This window comes from Coloeus monedula (assembly GCF_965178545.1).
Source record: "Coloeus monedula genome assembly, chromosome: 24".
In the NCBI taxonomy this organism is placed as follows: domain Eukaryota; kingdom Metazoa; phylum Chordata; class Aves; order Passeriformes; family Corvidae; genus Coloeus; species Coloeus monedula.
Window position 1 is genome coordinate 4,841,393 of NC_138804.1, and position 23,310 is coordinate 4,864,702.

At 46.5% G+C, this 23,310-nt stretch overlaps 1 protein-coding gene across 4 annotated transcripts in view; it reads left to right on the top strand.

Moving 5' to 3' along the window:
• Positions 1 to 19,913, top strand: part of EYA3 (EYA transcriptional coactivator and phosphatase 3) — a 56,235-nt gene extending 36,322 nt beyond the window's left edge. For 3 of the 4 annotated variants that reach the window (XM_082296635.1, XM_082296636.1, XM_082296637.1), the window contains 12 exons: positions 1,691 to 1,828; positions 6,465 to 6,547; positions 7,951 to 8,134; positions 10,634 to 10,773; positions 12,541 to 12,624; positions 13,250 to 13,339; positions 14,675 to 14,733; positions 15,708 to 15,865; positions 17,440 to 17,554; positions 17,945 to 18,066; positions 18,325 to 18,425; positions 19,287 to 19,913. In XM_082296635.1, the coding sequence (XP_082152761.1) occupies positions 1,691 to 1,828; positions 6,465 to 6,547; positions 7,951 to 8,134; positions 10,634 to 10,773; positions 12,541 to 12,624; positions 13,250 to 13,339; positions 14,675 to 14,733; positions 15,708 to 15,865; positions 17,440 to 17,554; positions 17,945 to 18,066; positions 18,325 to 18,425; positions 19,287 to 19,367 (1,355 nt within the window). In that variant the 3' untranslated portion in view covers positions 19,368 to 19,913. The remainder of the gene's footprint in view (positions 1 to 1,690; positions 1,829 to 6,464; positions 6,548 to 7,950; positions 8,135 to 10,633; positions 10,774 to 12,540; positions 12,625 to 13,249; positions 13,340 to 14,674; positions 14,734 to 15,707; positions 15,866 to 17,439; positions 17,555 to 17,944; positions 18,067 to 18,324; positions 18,426 to 19,286) is intronic. The other variant, XM_082296638.1, reaches the window with a different exon arrangement.
• Positions 19,914 to 23,310: the final 3,397 nt, after the last annotated feature.

Here is a 23,310-nt window from a genome sequence, read left to right on the forward strand (position 1 = left end):
AGAGTCATGGAAGGGAGGGGCTGAAAGATGCCTTAGCGCATGACCTGAATCAGCTCCTGTGCTGGCACCCAGCCAGCGCTGCCAGCGCCTCTGCGTGTGTCTGACCTGGTGCCACACTCCCGGTGTGGGCATTATCCTGTAGCATTCAGGGTGGGTTTGTATTTCACTGTCAGGTTGATTGGCACTTCTGCATGTCACGAGACCATCACATTGTGGTGCTGTCTGCTCCTTGTCCCTGTCTTGTGCCCTAAGGAGCTTCTCGTTACTGTCCCCTATAGAAACTGCTCACCCATTTGGAGATGGTGGCACTCCCTTTCCAGACTAAAACACAGCTGCTCCCACTCTGCTTAGAGGATCTGTTTCCCATATATTTTGTTCTGGAGTTTCTGCAGTGTATCTACAGTCTTTCTTAAATCAGCCTTTCCTTTTTGTTTGCTAGTTATTGAGGTTCTGGAGGTTTGAAACCTTAACAAAGATGCAATTTGAGAGTTGAAGAGTCAAACCCTGGGGTGGCTGTATAGAGGGGGGTGATTTATTATTATTGACTCATAGGTGTCAGTTTGAGATCAGGTATGTAAATAAATCAAAAGGGCCGTTGCAGAATTTAATTCTGACAAAGCTCCAGCATGGAGCAACCTCTTGGAGCTGCTGCTCATGTCTAGCTTGATGGAGTCTTCTAGGTAAGAAACCTAGAGCTCATAGCCCATGGCTCAATCCTGCTAGAGTGGGTGAAGGGCTGCAGGTGGCTTCTGCAGCCTTGGTACTGTTTTTGGGATGTTTAAAAAGGAGGGTGGTCTTTCTGATGGCCCTGAACTCTGTCTAGCTCCAAACGTTCTTTGTCCCTCTGCTTTGCACACTCCTGCTTGTTTTTAAGTAGATCCTCTCAAAATATTTCTGCTTTCTAACCAGGGCCAGGGAGAACTGTCTTTGACTTTTGCTGTAGATTTGGAGACACTCAAATGAAAGCCTGAAGAGCCCTGAAGAGTGAGGCCTGAGCTGAACTGCCTTAGCTGGACACTGTTGGCACCCAACAGTGCAGAGACCTCGATCTTAACACGGCACCTGAGCTGAACCACATGCTAAGTGTGCCCTGTACACATAATTACAGTCACTCTGCTCTCTCTGCTGTGCCCAGGATTGTTACAAAAGCATTCCAAAACAACAGTAAATCTGGAAGAAACGTTCGGATTTTTAATTTTTTTTTTTTTAGCTTTGTTGTTGTCAGTATAGGAAAATTACTGATTTTTGGCTTGTTTTAAAATACTCATCCCAAAGCCCAGTGAAGTAGTGGAAGCGTTAAGCTTGGCCTTCATAGATCCTGGCTTCGGCCTCACTGTGTAACAGCTGATGTCACTTGCAGTGCTGTGCAGCTCAGCCCAAAATCACAGCAATTGGCAGGTCCTTTATCTGCATGGGCAGTGAAACTTAGTGACACAAGCAGATTTTTAGTTAAAAGCTTTGCAAATTAGCCTTCTTGGTGCTTTTAATTTTCTCTTTTTCAGCCTTTTTGTCACCAGCTCTAATCCCTGCACAGCCTGACAGTCAGCACTTGCTATTGCCGAAATGAAAAATTTTCCATGTGTCATTTGTTACTTGGCTTTTGTGAAGAGCAAAATCTTAATCTGAGGTAGGAGCATGCTGTTTGGTCCCAGCATATTTGTTTGTAACTGGTCCAATTTATCTGATTCAGGTGCACTGTGGCCAGGTATGAAACCTGAAAGTGGTTTAATTCAGACTCCATCTACAAGTCAGCACAGTGTTCTTACCTGCACTACAGGGTTAACCACAAGCCAGCCCAGCCCAGCACATTATTCTTATTCCATTGAAGGTAACTTGGCATGGTTTTTATCTGCATCTCTCTCCACCTAACCGAGTCCAGATACCAGAGAGGCTTGCACGCTTGTCCTTGGTTTGTGCATGCTTCTTCATGCTTTGCCTCTTTTTTCTTTGTGCCTGTGTCTGTCTGGGTTTGTATTTGCCTCATACCTGTGTGTGCGCCAGGCTGGCTCGTTGGTGCCATGCTGCTGGGCTGAACAGGGTGAGGAGCAAATGGGAAGGGGAAAGGAGACTAAATGCTGTGTTCTTGCATGCTTTACTGGGAATGCTCTTGCATTTCTCTTTGTTTGTGGTCTTTAGCTTGATGTCAGGAAATACACTGACCGAAGTGAGATTTTTAAACATTTGTTTTTAATTCCTTCTGGAGGTAGATGGCTCTTGCATATTACACCCACTGGGTTGGTAGATCTGCTAGGAAGTGAATTTCTCAGTATAGAGCTACCATACAAATATTATAGTTGCTGGAAGTGCCACATCTAAGAAGGCAGATGCTAAATTTCGCCAGTTTCCACAGCAGTTTTTAGGAGTGAATGTGCCAGATAGCTGAATAATGGAATATTGTTGCTTATGGCACCTATGTGTGAATTGATAGCTTTCTTGAGGCTGGATTTTGCCACTTATGTTTTGATGACGAATTGTGAAAATTTGTCTCTTTCTCTGAGGATTTTATAAAGCATTTCAGGAATTCGTAATATATTTCTTGTGGAATATTTTTACAGAATTATTCAGGGACTTAAGGAGATTTTTAGTTCCGCTTCCTGCTCAAAGAGTAGTTGATACAGAATTCAGAACCAGGTTGCAGAGCTTTATCTAGTTGTGTGTCCAAAACCTCCAAGGATGGAAATTTTGCCAGTTCCAGAACCTGACTGTCACTATGATGAAATTTTTTTCCTCTTGTCAACTCAGAGCTTTCCCTCTTTCATGTTCTGACCATTTCTCTCCTCCTGCTGCTGCATACCTGCAAAAAGAGCCTGTGTCTGTCCTCTCACTAATGTCCATGCAGGTACCAGCAGGCTGCATCAGGTCCCCAAAGCCACCTCCTCTCCTGGCTGGACAGTCTCTCTCCCCTGAAACGCCCCTTGCAGGGCATTTTCTCCAGATTCCTGACTGGCTTGGTGTCTCTTTACCAGACCCACTGAATTTTATCAACATATTTCTTGTGCTTGAGGCTCCGAACTGAATGCCAATAACCAGATGGGGTCTCATGAGAGCCAAGAAAAGGAGGATAGTTCTTAAAATTAGCAGCGAGTGGGGTTTTCGCATGTCTCTCACCGAGGAAAGTCACGTGGTATGTCATGATACTTCCTCAGCTTGCATTATTGTGACAGTCAATGGCCTAGTGTAATATTTATCCTTAATTCACTTTCCACATTCATAACACAAGGAAAGCAATACTGGAAATACTCCCTTCCTTCCAGCATGATTGTTCTTCCCATACTCCCACCAGCAGAATGACTTAACGGGTCTTACAGCACCGGCTTTAACTGCCAAGGGTCAGGAATGGTTCTACACAACATGACCCCTGCCAGATTTCCCAGTGATATCCCATGGGGAGCAGGTGGATCCCTGGGGATTGGTGAGGTGACAGACCCATGTCAGGCCTCGCTCTGTAGAAGAGCTATAAAATCACAGACTGGTTTGGGCTGGAATGGACCTTGAAGATCATCCACTTCCAACCCCTCTGCTATGGTCAGGGACACCTTCCACTAGACCAGCTCGATGCAAGCCCTGTCCAACCTGGCCTTGGACACTTCCAGGGAGGGGGCAGCCACAGCTTCTCTGGGCACCCTCACAACCAAGAATTCCTTTGCAGTATTCTGTCTAACCTTGCCCTCTGGCAGTGGGAAGCCATTCCCCCTTATCCTGTCACTCCATCCCTTGTCCAAAGTCCTTCTCCAACTCTCTCTGAGCCCCTCTGATTGCTGGAAGGGGCTCTAAAGTCTCCCTGAAGCCTTCTCCTTTGCAAACTGCACAACCCCATCTTTGTCAGGTTTTCACACAGGAGAAGAATTTTAATCTGTGCTGCTGGGAGAATGTGTGATATGAGAAGTTTTCCTGCAGGCTGCTCTCTGAAAGTGTGCACAAGTCACCCCCAAGTGTGCAAAAGTCACCCCAGTTGTACAAATACTGTTGCTTTTTGGAAAAACCTTTTGCAGACTGGCAGGAAACTTTTCCTTTTTCACATTTGCTGTGTTTCCTTCTCAAGCAGCCCACCAAGCGGTCAGGTCAGTACAGGGGCTGGTGCCAGGGAGGTGGTAGAGAGCAGAAGCTGGAAGGATGGGCAGAGTTTTTTTAATAGTAATCCCTGGAATATCTGTCTTTTCTCTCCGCTCAGAGTAGCAGGGTGAGACAAAGTTACACAATGATGCTGACCCACTGGAGGGGAATTTCAGTGCATGGTTCTGGTTTTGGCTCTTTGAAAATGATTGAAGCAAAGCAGATTGGGATTAAGAAGGTAGGGGAGGCAGGGATGTAATCTCTGAGGATGAGCTGTGAAGTGGGGGATAAAGAAAAGAGGAAAAGAGTCACAGCACCTTTAATGCAGTACTTGTGGTTGCTGGTCATTTTACACCTCAGACCTTGAAGTCATGTTTGGCAAATCCGTGCCAGATATTTTTGCATGGTTCTGGCCCATTGACAGGTAAAAGGAAGTGTCCCACAGTGCAGAAAGAATTGGTTCATCCATGTCGTGGGAACTGTTTGAAAAAATCTGGTATGTAGCACTGTTTAGATACAGGATTATTGAAAAGGCATGTTGGAGGGAGACCAGAGTTAAGATAAACAATGAAGTTCATATGAGGGAATGCCAAACCTTGAAATCTTTTTTCTCATTTCTTAACTTCTGTAATCAATCTCAGTGGAGAAGCAGCCTCTGCAGAGCACTACAGATAAGAATCACTTTCTGTTTCCTCTCCATAATAATCCTGAGAGCAGTGGTGTAACAATCTGTCTTCCAGAGAGTTGCTGTTCCCCAGCTGCATGGCAGGTTTGTTGGGTTAGCAAGGGTCTTTTCTGGAGAGATGGGTTTCATAGGGGCCTAGGAAGGGATCTTCTCTTACAGTCATAATAGCCTTGATAGGTTCCATAATGTGTAGTTGGAAGGAGTTTTATTTGGAAACTGCCCCGTTTTCAAGCAGTTGCTTATGAGAAGTGTCTGCTTATGAGAAGTGTCTTGTCTCTCTCTTATGAGAGCCAAGGTTCCTTGGCTCTCACAGCTGGGCTTCAAGTAGCTGTGGAGCTACTGTAGGTCCTTGTGTGTCTTCATTGCCATTATTGGTATTCAGTGCAGCCCTTTTGTCTTTCTCTTAATGTTTCTGGGGCTAATTACTTCCCTTTGTTTCTGCTTCCACAGAGATGATACCCTTCATATTTCTCACCTCCTGTAAATACTGTGTATTTCTACATGTCCTTTAAGATCTGCTTCTTTTGTTTGCTTACCTTTCTTGAGGCCTATTTTGGATCCATTCCTCTTTCCAGGAGGCACCAGGCAGTATCGGTGCTTGCCATAGCACAACATACACTGGTTAAAAGTTCATGGTGGGTCTGTTTCCCTGGAGCAGCAGGACTGAAGCCTTCAGAAGCATGAGTTCTTGGGGCGAATTCTTCATGGTGGCATTTGCAGAAAATGAGGGGTTTTTCTCAGAGTGATGGTAAAATAGGGATACTGTGGATTTCTTCAAGTCTTTACATAAGCATCTAAAAGTGATTTTTTTGGTTTTATTTGTGTGCAGATAAAGGTGGTTTAGAAAAGAATAGTTCTTGGTGGCCTCTGGATTTGTACATTCTGGTTTTGTTCATGCTGATTTAATTATTTGTTGTTATCCTTTTGAGTCCCAAAACCCCATGTTGAGGAGTGTTTAATGGAGTGGCCCTGCGTCTGCAACCCCCCAAAAACTGCTGAATGACTGGCGTTCGCAAGTGCTGCTCTAGCATCCTTTTCTGTGTTTTGGGAGAACTGAATGCAGTGACATGAAGGCTGTGAAACATCTTCAAGTTGATACTAACAACTACACATCTCTAAGAATTTGTCCTATGAGCTGTTGACAGATTATTTCAGAAAGTCACATCCAAAAAGCAGTTCTAGACACAGGGATATTGGGAGAGATGTTCACTTTCTCCAGCAGGAAACACTCTTCTTCTACTATTTAAAACATTCTTAATGTTTCCTTAGTTTTTAAATCTAATTAGACTAAAAATGCTAAGTTTGATGCAGAGATTTTTTTAACAGAACTGAGTTAAACACATTCATGTCCTTTTTCTTGATTTATTCTGATTCATTTTCAACTGCTACTGATTGACCATCAGAATGGGATTGTCTTATCAAAACATTGTGGTAAAGATGTAAAACCTTTTTAATTCTACACAATTGCTTAGCAGCCATGGAGGGAAAAGGTTTCTGAACCATTTGAAAGGACTGTTTTTAAAGAAGTACTAGCTCTCCTTCCCTGTAAGACCAATTGAAATGTGACTGGTGTCAAAATACAGCCCAGTCCTTTTTTGGCTCTTAGTAGCAGAGTGCTGCTGGAAGCACAAATGCTTGCACATTTGCCTAGTAAGTATTTATTTCACAACTTCTAATTTCTTATTCTTTTCTAGAATATTTAATGCAGTAATTCTGAATTTTACAGCATCAACTACCAATGCCAGTCCAGTCTCTACATCCTCAAGTGTTGTAAATATTTCCACTTCAGCAGTAGCCAGCATCTCACAGGTAAAACTTCCTTGGTAAATTTATGTGCACCATCTCCTTTACCTTTGTTTAATACATTGCTCAAAACTAACCTGGGAATGTCACTTCAAATGGAGCACAGTGGTACTGGAGCTGTGGGGCTCAGTGTGTAACTCAAAGTCACCAAATCACTCCTTCTATCTCTTTGACCATGATGCTTCTCCCTTTGGTCTTTGCAACAAACTCACTTCATCTGTTCAAAGCAGTTGCCTCATCTGCAAATTGTGAGGCGAGTCTTAAACTGAGATCTCTGCGAGAGAGGGAGGGGAAGAAACAATTCAGCTATTTTGAGGACTAAACCTACAGGGAGGATTAGACATGGATGTTTTTTGGACGCCTTTGTTCTCCCTCAGCAAGAATAGGAAATGAGGTTGTACACAAACAGAACACCAACCCAATAAAGTAGGGTGTGCATTCTGATGGTAGACTAGAACAAAGTGAAACAGCACTGCAAGCTAGCAAAGACCATTTCCCCTTGCCTTTTACCTCTGTGGGTGGTTAATTGCCATTCTGAGTACTTGGTTATACAAAGCAAGCCTTCAGCGTTCAGCTTTTCAGAAAGAGAATACAGAAAGTGTGGAAAATGCAATGGATGCACAAAAATCCTTTTGTGCTAATGCTGTTGCTTTTTAAGCATGAACTTGCTTGGAACCATAAAGGGAAAAAAAGATTTTCTTTTAGTATTTCAGACCAAGGTACCTGGTTTACAAACCCAGGCTGCTCTTCAAGGAAATCAGGAGAGCACAGTGTACCAGAACAGTGTGATGTGACATTTGGGGTTGCTGCTTTTTTTACTGTCAGTAGCACAAGATATAATCCTCAAGCACAGCTCCAGGTGCTCAGTGATCTCCTAAATGAATTAAGTAGTTTTCATAAATGAATACCTTCCAGCACAGCATGCAGAATTATTGCTTGATGAAGTCAGGACATGAGTAAGGGCCATTTATCCTGTAGTTGTGCCCTCAGCGAGGGCCAAGGTCACTTTCTGTCACTGTCAGTACATCTGATATCAGGAAGTCAAATGCAAGACAAAACCACACATTCCAGAGCACAGAGCGCACTGATGTCTTGGCATCTACTCAGCTCCCCCTGTTACTATCACATCATTCATTATTAATTAATTTTTGCAGACAGTGGAAGCAGAGGAATGGCCCTGTGATCGCTGGTCTCCTCTGCAAAACCTGCCTGTGCAGGGGCCATTGGGCAGCTAGAGCTCTCAGCCCTTTTTGGGAATGTCTTACATGTGCAGAATGAAACAGCATAAAGTCAGACTGTGCTCTTGCTGGGATTTTTCTTGGACAGGATATTCTAATACAAAAGTCATCCTGATTCAGACTGTTTTTGGAATGCGGTGTCCTACCATCACTAACTCTTTCCTCCAACAGGAGTATCCTACGTACACGATCCTTGGCCAGAGTCAGTACCAGACCTGTTACCCAGGCTCAGGCTTTGGAGTGGTGCCACCAGCAGACAGCAACACAGAAAGCATGGCATTAGCCACGACCACGTACCCAGCTGAGAAACCAAATGCCCTGGTGCCGGCACGGGCGGTGCAGAGACCTTCCTCTGGTGAGGCGGGGTCTGTAAAGGATGGCTGCAAAATACCTCTGCTAAACAGTGCAGGGGGCAGGTGTGGGGAAACATCTCCAAAAGGTACCTGCAGCATCTTTTCATGCTGGGCCAGATGGGACGCTTGCCTTCCGTGTCAGACCGGTCTCACTGGTGTGCACAGTATTATGGTGGGCCAGCCATACTTATGTATCAGAAGCCTTCTACTGCTGCAATTCCAGGACACCTGCCATGTACTCTGTGTGCCCCAGGGAAAGGGAGTGTGAGGGGTCACTTGAGGAGTTGCCAGCAGCAGCTCCCTGGGGACTGGGTGTTCACTTGGGCTTACAGGGCAGTTGCTTGTATTCGGTCTCAGTAGCTCCTGCTGCATCTTTCTCTCCTGCAGCCAGGTGTTCAGAGTACCTGGCAGGTACCTGGCAGAGTACCTAGCTGCCAGTCCCAATTACGGGAGTCCTCCGGGACTGCTCCTGCATTTTCAAGAGCTGTGGTTCAGCCATCCCCTCTCGCTGAGCTGTCTCTGATGTGCCCAGCAGTACATGCTTTCCTTTCCTCTGCCTCATCATTGCAAACAGCTGCTCTGCTGTGCTTTGCTGTGGGCACATCTGCATCTGCAGAGCAGTCAGTCACTGGCACTTGTCTGGTAGAGAAGATTTGAGCTGGTAAGGGAAGTAGAAAGTGTATTGAAAAGGTGTAACTGCCTGTTCTAGAGAAGTCACACCTTAGGTCATTTCCACCAGTGCTGGGTTGTGTCCCACCCTCAGGAGTGTAGGCTAAAGTTTCTTGAAAAAGAGAGTTTCTTAAATGTATCAAGGACAAGAGCAAAAACTTAGTGTTTTTTTCCAGTGTCTTGCACAAGGAGTTAGGAGATTGTTCCTGTGTTGTTGAGCAGTTTTAAATTGAAATCTGCTGCCTGTTGCAGATTTGAAGGTTGAGGGAAAAAAAATCCAGATTCCAGTCATTTTTGTTGGTGCCCTGCATCTGGCCAGGCTGGAGGAAACGTTCTTCCCAGCAGCTTTGCTGGTGCTGTGCTTTGGATTCCTAGCTAAAGCAATGCTGATAACGCAGAGTGTTTTTGCTCCTGCTGAACAATCCCTGTACAGGGTCAGGGCTTCCTCCCCTCCACACTCCCAGCAAGCAGGCTTGAGATACACAAGACCCTTAAAGGGGATGCAGCTGGGACAGCTGACATGAGCTGACTAAAGGGATTTTCCATACTATGTAATAGCATGTTCAGCAATAAAAACTGAAGTAGAGGAAGAGGTGGGTGTGTGGGGTTTGGCTTCTAGGGTGGGTCTTGCTCAGAGAGGGGCTGGGTGTCAGCCTGCTGGGGGAGGTGCTGATTGATTGCCTTTGCAGCACTTTGCCTTGTGCATCTTCCCCAGGTCCATCAGGAGTACCTGAGCTCAGCCAAGTCCTCCAGCTCAGTCACACAACCTGCAAGCAGGGATGGGTGGCTGCCAGTGAGCCAAGCATACAAATCTGTAGTCTGGGGCTTAGTGACCCCTCTCCACTTTACCTGATGGGATGCTATCAATGTGGGTGATGTTGTCCATCAAGAAGTGTGGTATTCCAAGCACTTTTCCTCTTTCAGGAAACAGTTGCCCTCTAGTTGAGGTGAGCAACAGAAGATTTATTCATGAGAATTAGTTCTCATTTGCTGCTGAAAACCAAACCTGAGGAACTGACCTGTTATTTCAAGGTCATGGGAATGGCCCAGTTTTTGATGTTTTCAGTGCCATTTTCTTAGCTCAGGAATTCTCCAGGTTCACCATTTTGCATTGATTTTCATAGGAATTGCAGTATCTTATCTTCAGGCCCCAGACTGAATTAAAGCTCTTCCAAGCCCCCTGTACCCTCTGCCTTCCTGCTACAGGTCTGGTTCTGCTTTGGAACTAGCTAGGCAGATGTCTGGGATGTTAATTCTTCTCCCTGAGCTGTAATAAAGGATTCATAGAGTATCTCCCATCATGGTCCTTATACTCTGCACATCAGAATTAGTGATTTTTATGGAGGTGGTGTACTGTTTCCCTGGGAAGGGCATTCTTATCAGTAGCAGAACAGGCTCCATCTTGTGTCCCCCTTAGTCATGGCCATGCTGCTTGACCAAGGCTATGTCTCCAGAGCCAACATCATTGCTGTTATTCTTTTATATTCAACTGTCTAGTAAATAAAACAGTTGAGTAATAAAGTAGTTCCAGGGTAGTGAAATGACTGTGGGGTTCCAGGCTTTAGGATGGAGGGTGCTCTGCTCTGGCTTTGCTCTGCAGGCAATAGTTCTTGCAGTAGCTCAGTCCTGGGGGACTGAATTGAGGAGACAGCTGTTATGAAATGATGGGATAAAGAAATCATGGTTTATGTTCTAATCAGCGTTCAACTACTACTGCATCCACATAGTAAAGTAACGTCTTACCTTTTGCTAAGGTGGTTTGTGGCCACTGCTGTATTGGTGTTTATTTTGAGACATGGGGGGATGAGAGCTGTGTGATTTCTTTCTTCTAGGAGACGCATCCACAAGTCCTTTGCTACCAAGAGCAACAGCAAGTAAAGAGTTAGATGAGCAAGCAAGAAAAAACATCCCTGGAAAGAACAGAGGGAAGAGGAAAGCAGATACCTCCTCCTCACAGGACAGTGAACTGGAGGTAAATAGAGATCTTCTTTTCTAGAGGTAGCATTGCAGAATAGTGTGATGGTGAAAGTTTTCCTCCCTTTTTTTCATTCTGTCTCCATGGATATGGAAGGGGATTATAGAATGGTTTGGGTTTGAAGAGACCTTTCAGGGTCATCTAGTCCAACCACCATGCAATGAACAGGGACATGTTCAAGTAGGTCAGGTTGCTCAGAGCTCTATCCAACCTGGTCTTGAATGTTTTCAGGGATGGGGCATCCACCACCTCTCTGGGCAACATGTGCCAGTGCCTCACCACTTTAATTGTAAAAAATGTCTTCTTTACATCTAGTCGAAATTTACTCTCTTTGGGTTTAAAACCATTCCCCCTTGTTCTATCACTACAGGCCCTACTAAAAGTTCTGTCCCCATGGGTTCAAATTGAAAGAGAATAGGTTTAGATTTGATACTAGGAAAAAATGTCTTCCCTGTGAGGGTGGGAAGGCCCTGGCACAGGCTGCCCAGGAAATTAATGGCTGCCCCCTCCCTGGAAGTGTCCAAGGCTAGGTTGGATGGGGATTGGAGCAACATGGTCTAATGGAAGGTGTCCCTGCCCATGGCAGAGGGGATGGAACTGGATGGCTTTCAAAGTCCCCTTCAAACCCAAAGCATCACTTAAATGGGTCTTGGAATCCTAGTGGTGTCATTGAGGAGACATCCGGGTGTCTCCACTACAGCCCCATGCTCAGAGCAGGGCTGTTCCCAGCACTGGGGCTATGGCTTTGTCTGCCTGAGCCACAAAGAGCCTCTAAAGCTGAAGATCCTGTACCTAGACAGTGAGATCCTGTCCCTAGAGATCTGTCCCAGCACTACCACATCCAGCCAGGGAAGAAGGTTTTCTGTCTCCAGTTGGAATTGCCCATGCTGCAAATTTCCCTTTCTTCTTCCACAGCAATTTTCCATCTGCCACTGTTGAGAAGAATTTATCTCTATCTCCTCTGAAGTTCCCTTTCAATTAGTTGTGGTCTCCTGTTATATATCCCTTAGTCTCCTCTTTGCTGAAATAAGCCACCCTTAGCCTCTCCTCTCCTCTGGGCTGCTGACCATCTCGATAGCATTTTGCTGGCAACTCTCATTTCCCCACAGATCTCTGGGACCAGGAATGCAATCTGGGGTAACCTTCCCAGTGCCAGCTGGGTTGAGACAGCACCTCCTTTCTGGCACATGTGGCACATTTCAGCAGGATGGTCATCTTATCCAGAGAGTGCTACTGGCTTGTACTGGTGTCCAGTATGCCCTCCAGCTTCTTCAGCCTGGACCAGTGTGAGGGGTTATTCCGCCCCACATGTTGGCCTGGCTCTCAATATCAAAGTCCTTCTGTACCAAAACTCTGTTATAAATAAGGCAATGGGCTGCCATGAGGAATGGCAAAGATTTCTCTGACAAACACCAAGGGCATGTACCTGGTGCTCTCCAGATCACAGGAAGTACACTTCTACCTCAGCAGGGCTCTAAAGTTCATTAGCACTCTTAAGCTTTACTTTTATAACTATAAAAGCAAGAGAAGCTTTTGAAATAGTATGACCAAAGAGCCTTAGTCTAAGTGTGTACTTCTGTGGTAATAAATAAACTCCACTGCAATAAACTGAAGAGTTGAATGTGTTCAGCCTGTTAGAGGAGAACTGTTGTTTATACCTGTTAAAGCATACTGCAGCTAACCACAAAATTAACTCTGAAACTTGCTCCTGTATTGTAGTTCAGTGCCTGGAATAGCTCTAACCTGCTCTTGTTCTCTCTGCAGCGGGTATTTCTCTGGGACCTGGATGAGACCATCATCATCTTCCATTCCCTTCTTACAGGGTCTTATGCTCAAAAATATGGCAAGGTAATACTGTCTTTTTTCCATGGAAGAAAACCCATTTCTGTCATGCAGAATGAAATGTTAGTCTTTGGAAAAGGAATAGATTTTTTTTTTTAAAACTCTGTAAGGTGGTACTTCTAATTTGTTGGCAGTTTGGGGCAGGGAAAGTACTAAATTTGGCTTTATACAGAGCTAGGAGATGGACATCCACCAACATGTCCCTTCTTAAAATGCAAGTCTGTCAAACTAGTTTTATCCTCACTGGGAATTACTGAGGTCCTGGCACATAAGGAAAGGAAATGTTTTTTCTCCTTCAAAATACATTGTAGATTTTTGAATGTTTTGTATGTGCTGACTGTAAAAATGCATCAGTCTCTCCTGTGGAGCACTGAAGTGTTCTGTTACATTTTGGGTCAATGTATTATCAGAATGTGGATCTTTCTTTGTTTTTCTTTTTTTTTTTTTTTTTTAATTGAGTTGCTTAAAATACTAGGGAAATTGTAGTTCACACCATTGAATGTAGCTGGAATTATGCCAGGTTTGCTATACAGTGGAAAACTCTGTGAGGTTTAATTGATGAGAGATTCATGACAATTCCCTTCTGCCTGTATCCACGGTGCATTTACATTTTCTTTTTGTATTTTTCCAGGATCCAACACTAGTGATTGGCTCAGGTCTGTCCATGGAGGAGATGATTTTTGAAGTTGCTGATACTCACTTGTTTTTCAATGACTTGGAGGTACATGGCAAATGTGTTTGGAAGGCAGAACTCCACTTTACCGTGTCAGAATTACACTGCACTGTTTGTGAGGGCTCTGTGTTTCAGAGCCTCTTACTGCTTGTTGTAAGCACAGCCAAATCAGGGGTGCACTCTTAACTGAGACAGGCATTCTGCAGTCTTCTAGTGTCAGGAGCTCTCTCAGTTTCTGCTGGGTTTCTGCTTGAACCCACACAAATTAAAAGAGTGATGTCTGATCCATCCTGTATTTGCGTTTCTGGACTGGTGAGCACTTTGCTTCCACTGATACTCTTTTGAAATGGAGACCAGAGATGTGAGGAAAAGGCAGTCTTGAGGATGTCCGTTCTCAAGGGCTGTGACTAAGTCAAGGACAGAATACAGGAGGTGACTTTGGCTGTGGAACAGCTTGAAGGACATGCTGCATAAACAAGCAGGCTGTACCCATGGAGGGCACACAACACTCTCCCTTTTTCTATTGTGTTGTCTTTGATGTAACTCCACTCAATGTAATTTGCAGAATTGGCAGCACTAGTTTAAGGCTTAGAAAGGCTGAATATGAACAGGGACCAGTTAGGTGTAGGTGTATCACTGATGCACATAGTGGAAAAGCAGGATGGTTTTGTTGATGCAAACAGAGACTTAAATGATATTTCCATTGTGGCTGTGACTACTGGCAGCAGTGAACTTTGCGACGGTGGTAATGAGTTAGCTCCGTGCTTCAGGGAAAAAAGCAACAAAAACCAAATGAAAATGCCAAATAGTCTCTTGTGCTGGAAGGGGCGTCACGGCTGTGTTAGCTGTGTGCTCAGCCACAACATGTACTGCTGTAGGTGTTGTTTAGTGAGTTAAATCAGCTGCACTAAGCACCAGAGCCACAGCAGTGCCACCACATTTTTTGAGAAAATAGAGTAGCAATGTTTCACCAGATAATGTGGTTTTGGGCTATTTTTGTTTTGGTTTGTTTGCTTTTTTGAAATGGCAGAAGGATTTCAAGTGACAAGTGAGCTTTGAGTCCAACCTATTCAGTGAGTGTTGAAGTTCTTTTTCTGCAGACAACTCAAAATACCATAGAAATGTGCTTTTTTTCAATCCTGTCTGGTACTTCAGATCCCAGGCTGGGCAAGGACCTCTAGGGGCTGGGAAGTAAAACCCAGCACTGGCAGAGGAGCTAGTGGAAGCTCTGTGGGTTTGTGGAGGCACTGTGGCATGGCTTGTTGGTGTTGGGAAGTGTGAAGAGATTGGTTTCTATCACAGTTTCTTTAATCTGCAAATTTTAGTGTGTTTCTGGATTACCACAACATGACTTTATTTTTGGGGGTTTTTTGTCTTTAACAGGAGTGTGACCAGGTACACATAGAAGATGTGGCATCTGATGACAATGGCCAAGATCTAAGGTGTTGTACTGATGAATGCAGGAATGTATTGCTGATGTAATCAGGTTTTGTGAAGACTTGAAATGCAGATGGGGTTAAGGGATGGAGGTCAGCATTGTGCAGGGGATGAAACCTGGTAAAATGTTTGTTTGCAATTTCTTTGAAGACCTACAAAGCATTAAGAGTTCTGAAATTATATTGTGAATTATATTGTCCACTGTTGAATGCTGCCTCTGTGCTCAAGAACAAGTGAGGAATGGAGAACCAACACTTCAGATCTCATGACAGCACTAGATTAGTTACCTGATCTAGTGGAAAAAGTCCCTGCCTATGGTAGGGGTTTAGAATGAGATGATCTTGAAGATCCTATCCAGCTTAAATCATCCTGTGATTCCATGATCTTGACCTTCGAAAGTCTCCCTGTGGTTTGCATCCCTGAGAGCTTATGGTGCTCACTATCAAACAGGGTGAGGTAGGTTTTGTACTGAGCTGAACTGGCTCATGAAAAATTCTGAGAAAGGTCTGTCACGGAGAAAGAAATACAGAGAAAGTGTTGAAGCAGGACTTGCTTCCTGCAGTCATAAGCTGGTAAAGCAGCTCATCTGCTTGTGGAGCTGCAGTTGTGATGTAAAGGCATGGATGTTGTGTTTGGAAGATGTGCTGGGGTTTATTGCTGCAGGATGAGGAAGGGGTCAGTGGGAAGGATGCTCTATATGGCAGAGGAGTGAACAGCCAAAGAGCAAAGGAAGGTTTTGTAGTGGAGGATGGGAAAGGAGTTGTATCAGTGCAGCAGTTCAGAGCAGCAGCTGTAGTTGGATGTCAGCATGCATTCCCGCAGGAGCCGGGCTCCACTCTCCAGGTGCTGTGGTGCTTGTGCAGCTCCTCTCCAAAGTGTTTTCCAGCTGCTGTCAGCGCTGCCATTGGCAGCCCTGCCAGAAATGCCTCAGTGGTTCTGCTGCTGTGGCACACCTAACACATCTGCTTTCCTGGAACAGCAACTACAACTTCTCCACGGATGGGTTCAGTGGCTCGGGAAGCAACGCAAACCACAGCTCCTCAGTGGGTGTGCAAGGAGTGGACTGGATGAGGAAGCTGGCCTTCCGCTACCGCAGGGTACGCGAGATCTACAACAAATACAAAACCAACGTTGGAGGTGAGTGATCACCTGCACCGAGGTCTGAGCACCGAACAGAGTTTGTGGGACCAGACTCCATCCTTCCTCAGAGCTTTGGCTTTCCTGATGTGTGGACATGAGAAATAAACCATTCTCCCAGTGCTAACTGGGATCAAATTTCCATGGAATCTAGGAGGGTACGTCTTCCAAAACTGAACAGTGTGCCAGTGCAGGCTGTGATTTATCGTGGAGATAAGGATGGTCACTCAGTCCTAGAGACAACAGTTTTGGTGCAGATAGTATCCCTTTGCTAATTTGGTATAAAAGGCTGCCTGGCACTCTGCTCAGCAGTGGCCTGAATGACTCATTTGCCCTGCTGCTCAGGAGGTCTCATTCATGTTTCCACTAAGTCTGCCTCTGGTCGTGCCATTGTCAGGAAATACAGTGGTCACCCCTGGGCTCTCAGGTCCACAGTCTGACATGACTTCTCTGATCTCTCTTCACAAAGTCACTTAAAGCCTTCTAGTTTTGCTTCCCTTTCAACTCCAAAGCTGTCATAATCATGCAAACCATAGTGAGCAAATGGAGATTCATTTTCTGTTTAGTCTGAATCTTGGCATTGCCATCCCTGGAAAAGGGACGCTGCTGGAGCAGCTCACCTGGTAGGGTGACTTGGCCTGGTTGGTTGTGGGTTTGGGTACCCTTTGCCTACACAAAAACCTTGATAGATGTTTTTTTTGGACATATTTTCTAAAAACCAGGCGTTCAAAGCTACAACTTTGAGCATTAAAAATCTGCTAGTATAGGTCTGCAGTTTGGTGTGCTGCAGTTACTGGATTTCTTGTAGGGATCAGACCATGATTTTGTATTTTGCACATGGGAAACCTGGATACAGAGTTTTTCAGGACCTGTGGAAAGCTACATGATGAAGTAGCTGTCAGTGCAGCCTGCTGTGGCTCCCTCCCTGGCCTCACTGCAGAGGACTGGTGTAACAGACGGCTGGAGTGAGGGGGGCTCCTACGTCATGGATGGAAATTGAAAAGACGTGCAGGCTCCATGTGCTCCTTTCTTGCTGTGTTTACTGTCAAGAGCAGAAATGGGCTCCACTTCTGTCTGCTTTTAATTCAAAACCAGAGGCTTGAAGAAAATTATATCTAAAAGCGATTACAAACATGGGAATAAAAGAAGGGGGGGTGGTTTAAAAAAAGGTGTGTAAAAGGGCTTAAAGTGGAAAGGGTCCTTGGAAAGCAGAAAGTCAGAGAGAGTGATTGTAGGAGTTCCTTCCCCTGCTCTGTGGCCTTGGATCCCTGCTACTGTGAGTGCTTTGTATGAGAGAAGTGCCTTTGATTGCCTGAGAAATGTATCCTGAGAAATGCTTTGAAATAATTGCAGAAAAGTATCTGCCCAGTTCTCCATGGTCAGACTCCTGGATGGATGTCTGGGCTCATTCATGTCATTGGGAGCTGGTATCTTTAGTTGCTTTGAGATAAGACAGTCCAGTTTCCAGAGACATTCAGTTCTGTTATTTATTGCAGAGCAGGCAGCTGGTGCACTGGGGGACAGCTCTCCCCGTGTCAGATGTGCCAGGCAAACATGTGTTCCCTACCTTCCAGGCCTGCTTAGCCCACAGAAGAGGGAAGCTCTGCAGCGACTGAGGACTGACATAGAAGTGCTGACAGATTCCTGGCTGGAAACTGCATTAAAATCCCTTCTGCTTATCCAGTCCAGGTATGGAACCTGGAAGTGCATGCGAGGTTTTCTCAGCCCTTTCTCGCCCTTGGGTTCACGTGCAGCGCTGTGCTGGGCACTGCCCCCATCACGCTGCTGCTGTTGGGCACAGGCACCGAGAGGCCAAGTGACTGAGGGCAAGAACTCCACCCCTGTTTCTCTGTTGAAACACCTGTAGTTAGGAAGGTCCCCACGCTCACCAAATGGTTTTTCTGACAGAGAATTCTGCCAGAAGCAAATGAGCAAAAATTATGAAACCTTGTCCTAAAATGCCTCCTGAAAGCAGGACAGCAAAGCACCTGGCACGTGGGGAAGCTGATCAAACTGCCCGGAGCAGTCCTGGCACCGCTGCCTGTAGATGTGCTGTTACAAGTGTTTTTCTTCTTTTAGAAAAAACTGTGAGAACATCCTGATCACAACCACCCAACTGATGCCAGCTCTTGCCAAAGTTCTCCTGTATGGATTGGGCGAGGTGTTTCCCATTGAAAACATTTATAGTGCTACAAAAATAGGTAAGGGGTTGTGCCAAGTCTGGCACTGCAGCATCTGCTGGGGATAAGCTGGGATTTTTACATGGGGAACTGCCATTTCTGCAGCTGAGGAGCCCCATGCTGTGGTCCAGCTGGTCGAGGCTTCTGGCCTTGGGAGCTGAACTGGGTGCTACCCCTGCCTAGTAAGACAAGAAGTGTTTCCATACTGGGAGGAAGGGACCTTTTCAGGCTCTATTTCTCTCTGCCTGAGGCTCCTTACAGGAGGATTGTCTTTGGCAGGTAAAGAGAGCTGCTTCGAGAGGATTGTGTCACGGTTTGGAAAGAAGGTCACTTATGTGGTGATTGGAGACGGGCGTGATGAGGAGGTCGCAGCCAAGCAGGTAGGTCTGACTGCAGAGGTGGGGCAACGCAAAGGGAAGTTGCTGGCAGGCTTTGCCTACAAGAACTCTTGTCCCAAGGCTGAGCTCTTCAGGCCAGGGCAGCCAGGAGCAAAGTTTGTCTTTGATGCAAGAGATCTTCCTTTGTGTTAAGATGGGCAGTTTTCCGGCTCCTAGGTGTTTAAAGTTTCTCTTTTATTATTGTTTAGGATTGCATATAACACTGTCCCTGTCAGCAGTGTCTTAGCATATCATGTTGGACATAGCATGTTGAAAGGTTGGACTCCGTGATCTTGGAGGTCCCTTCCACCCTTGATGATTCTATGGTTCTATATCCTGATCATAGCCTGTGACTATCAGGATAATGCAGTTTCTCAGGAGCACAGAGGATTCAGGGTGCAGGAACAGCAGCAGGTCAATACAGTGCCTGCCATTAGGATGGATTATAAACAAGGAGCAGAGTTTGATTGATTTGGACAGGCCTAGACCGGTTGTTCAGTTGTGCTAATTAGCAGTGAAGTGCAAAGATGACTGTCAGGACCTTGACTCCACAGGCTTCACGTGTTCTGCCATGTGCCAGAGCTGTTGCCCGTGCAGGTTTCCTGGGGGCCCTGGACAGGCATTCCTGGGTGCAGCAGCAGCTCACAGCCAAGGTTTCCATCACAAGCAGCTGACAGTGCTGATGCCTGTCACACACAGATGCGCACATAAGATGGGCTCCAGATATGGATGTGCATGTGGCCGAGGTCCCTCCTGAGCATGGTGTGCTCAGAACCACCACACTGCACAGCCCTGCAGCTCTACTCAGCCTGCTTCAACCTCAGCTGAAAATCCCTGCATAAACCTGACTGTCCTCTGTTACAGCACAACATGCCGTTCTGGAGGATCACAAATCACGCCGACCTTGTGTCCCTTCACCAAGCCCTCGAGTTAGACTTCCTGTAAGAAGTTGGAGCAAAGACGTGACTGAAGCTCCCGCAAGCCCTCTCCATTACTGGGGGGGGCAGAAATCTCACATGTTTGGGGACTCACTTTTCAGCTTGATGAAGAAAACATATTTAATGCAAACTGTACAGTGGAATATGACAGCAGGTCGTTCCTCGGGAGCATAGCCCCTGCCAAGTCCAGAGGTGTCCTGTAAAGAAGCCCTAGACTCAGCAGAGCTAGAGCTTGTCTGCAGAAGGGACTTACAGAGCCGGTTGAATGCCTCTGACAGGTGTCTCCAGAGGGAGGGGCCATAAAACAGCAGATGTATTTGTAAGAGCCTTCTCCTTTCTATTCAGCTTAGTTGTAGAACCCAAGTAAACACAAAACTTTATTTTTATAGGAAAACGCTGATGGCAGAGCTTAAACCTCCCTTGTTTTGCAAAGCCGAAGAGCTATGGTTTTTTTCATAGGAAATATTAATGAAAATGTCAAAAATACCTCTATTGCTGTAAAATGTGTCCTCTCTCCTTCCCTGGGTATTCAAACCAGTTAATTTATTACAATGTCCTTATGTTATTTCCTCAGTGTGGGATTACTGGAAAATATAAAGGTAAGGGAATGCATCTGGGATATGTGGTTCCTTGTAGAGGCAAGTATTGGTGTTCCGAGTTGATCCCAGTGGCTTCTAGTCAATGTGTGCACAAGCCCTGTTAGCCAGCAGGAGATCACTGGATTCCAGCCTTGGTCTGGACTGTAGATCCCACAGATTTTCCCTGTAAAGAAAAATGAAACCGCCTGTGAACATGAGGTACAGCAGACTGGTGCAGACTGCTCAGATGTGAACAGAGTCCTCACCTGGACTAGGAATAATCTAATTCCTAAATCCTCATGAATGTTGAAGAGAAGGCTCTGGCTATGGTATAACCTTCATCTCTGCCTTCCTGACTCTGTTTATAAGTTCCTTTTAGTAGAATCAGATTCAATTTTCTTATATTCTTTGCATTAGCCTAACTACATAGTGAGAAACAAATGCCTTGTTAAGAGGGACTTAATTTTCTAAGACACTGTGACTTGGCAGCATGGAGCACTTGGGAGGGATTTTTCTGCTCCTGTCTCAGTATAGAGGCTGGAGTCACTGGCCTGCAGCTCCTCTGGCCAGGAACAGCCAGCTAGGGACTGTTTTGTGCCAACTCAGGCTGTGTTTGGTGGTCTCCCCCATGTACCCCGATGGCACCAGATCAGCAGGTGCCCTGAGGACAGGTGTGTGCTGTGCCCCAGAACCTGCTGCTGCTGCTCCTGCAGAGCCAGCCCTGTGGCTGCACCCAGACCTCTCCAGATTGTGGTCACCAGCCCCATATCACCATAGGGAGACTGGGCTGAAAGTCTGTCACTGCAGGGAAGACACAGACCCATTTGCTGTGCCCATACAGGCAGGGATGTGTTTGCTACATTTCTTTCATAGCATTAATTACTGAGGGTTAATTTCCATCAGTGCAGGGGGAGCTGCTGGGCCTGCTTGGCACAGGCTCTGCTGTGCCCTGGGAGCATCTGTTCCTGGGCCAGTCCAGTGACCATGGGGCAGAAGGTGCCTAGAGGCAGGGGTTTGGATACCTCGTGCTCAGGGACTGGACCCGGGAGGTCTATTTCACATGGTACCAGCTCCAGTTTCCCTTTGTTGTTTTTTTTTTTTTTTTTTTTTTTTTAATAATTAAATTGGAATCAAAGGCAATTCTCTTTCTCCAGGGTGGTCACTGGAGTCAGGAGTGATCTGCTTTCCATTTCAGCTCCTTGCCGGGTGTGATCCCAGGTGGATACTGGGTCTGTGTATTTCCCCAGGAGCTCTGCAGCTCAAATATGCACACAAATACATGTGGGAGTTCCTGCCCGCCAGCAGCATAACTGCTCATCCCATGAGGAGGATCTGAGGACTCTGCTGTGGTTGTCACTGGGCAGCTCAGCAGAGATAAAGGTGCTTGGCTGCCTTGGGGGCTGCTGGCCCAGCAGAGCCTGGGGGGCAAACAGGCTGTGCTGGGAGTGCTCAGCAGTGGATTTGGAAAGGGGAGCAGGACCCAGGGAAGTTCTCTGTCTACACCAAATGGAGACCTCAGGTGTGTTTGCACCTGTTCCAAGGCAGCTGGGGCAGCTCCAGCTCCCTTACTGCTGGGTCCATAGAGTCCAGTTCCTCTGGGGTCCTTGTGAAGTGCCAGAGCTGTGGTGAGGAGCCTCACTGCTCCCAGGATTGGAAATGTCACCAGAGGATCAGGACTCAGTTGTAGTCAAAGAGTCTGTGCTGATGCTGAACATCCCTCAGCAGGTTCCCAGCCTATCCAAAGGTCTCCTTCAGGCAGGTTTGGGAGCACATTTTGTACTCCAGCTGGCTGAACTTTGGGATTAAAAGCTGTGCCTTAACCTCCCAACACTGGCATGGCCAAGCAGCCCCTGTGCTTTGCTCTCATCAGAAGCAGCTGACCAGAGCCATGCTGGAGAGGGGCTGGGTTTGCCCAGGCACTGGCAGCAGGTGCTGGACCTGCGGGCCTGAGCTGCCTGGTAGCTGGCTGTGCTTTGTGTTTGTTTACTTTAAATGTTTTAGGGAAATTTTAAGACGTTGGTAAAATTTTAGCTGAGTGTGGAACTCGCAGCCACTGACATTTCATACTGATATTTATATGATGTTTCCTTGAATGTATGTAAAGTACTTTTATAACAGGAGGTTGATGGTACATTTCTGTGTTTTGTTAATAAAGGGGTGACCTGGCTATTTTATTTTTTCCTCTACTGGCTGAATTTAAGCCTTTTCCCGTCTCTCTTGAGGCAGGAACAGCACCTCTATCCAAGCATTGATTTTCTGCTGTCTCTGTCACCAGTTCAGCTACAGTCAGGTCAGGGGTAATGGGAGAGCAAACCTGAACACCTGAAGGACAGTCAGCCTGCAGGCTTAGAGCACCTGAGCTCACCTGGGTGCTGCTGGCCTCCCCTTCAGCTTCAACACAGCCACGGAGGCTTTAAAAACCACCTGATCCACTAATATTTGTTGCCTCCAACAGCCCTTGAGGGGATGTCTATGCTGGCAGTGGTGGGAAGCAGTAGGACCCCTGGAGCCCACACCACCTCTTTTGCTGCGCTACAAGGGGTGAGTCCTGGGTGCTGCTGGCTGTGGGACCTTTGCCTGTTCATGGTCTGTAATGGGAACTGTCCTGTGAACTGGAAAAAAATAATAAAGTCTTTATTTTCTATAGTCAGTGCTTCAGCCTGTTCTCTGCCCCCGTGTCAGTCCCCACCCCTGTGACAGCCCGAGCCAGGCTTGGTGCCACCAGGAGCATTCAGGGTGCCACAGGTCACAGTGCAGCCACCAGAGCCCCCATGCCCCTGGGGAGCCAGTGGGGCAGGGACCTGCTCCTGGGCTCTGCTGAGGTGCCATGGGGAGGCACATGGTGCTTCCTGCACAAACTTTTCCTTCCCATTTTCTTTTGCATGCCCCTCTCCCACTGAGGTGGAGGGTTCTCTGCGGTGCTGCTGGACCTGGGCAGGGCTGAGCTTTTTATAGGAGCAGCTGTGAAACAGCATTTCAGCTGCTCTTCCAGCTGCATCCTGCTGCCTTCCCAGGTATGGAGGTTCTCTCCTGGGATGGCGTGCTGGGAGGGATCTGATGGAGGTGAAGGCAAGGAGCCAAAGGTCAGTGTGTTGGCAGCCAGGACATGCCACAGCTGCCAGCTGGGCAACAGCAAAAGGCAGGCGCTGCTCTGGGGCCTGCCTGGGTTTGGGCCCTGAGCTGGGTGGAGGCAGCCCCACCTGGGAAGTGGTGGGTGTCTGTGCCCAGGAGCGAGCACAGCACTGACCTCACTACTGACCCCATTGACCACATCAACAGCCACCTATGGCTGAGAAACTGGCTGTGGCCAACTCCAGCCTGGTGTCATGGGTTAGCATAGCTACGGAAGTGATTCTCTTGCAAAGAGGTGCT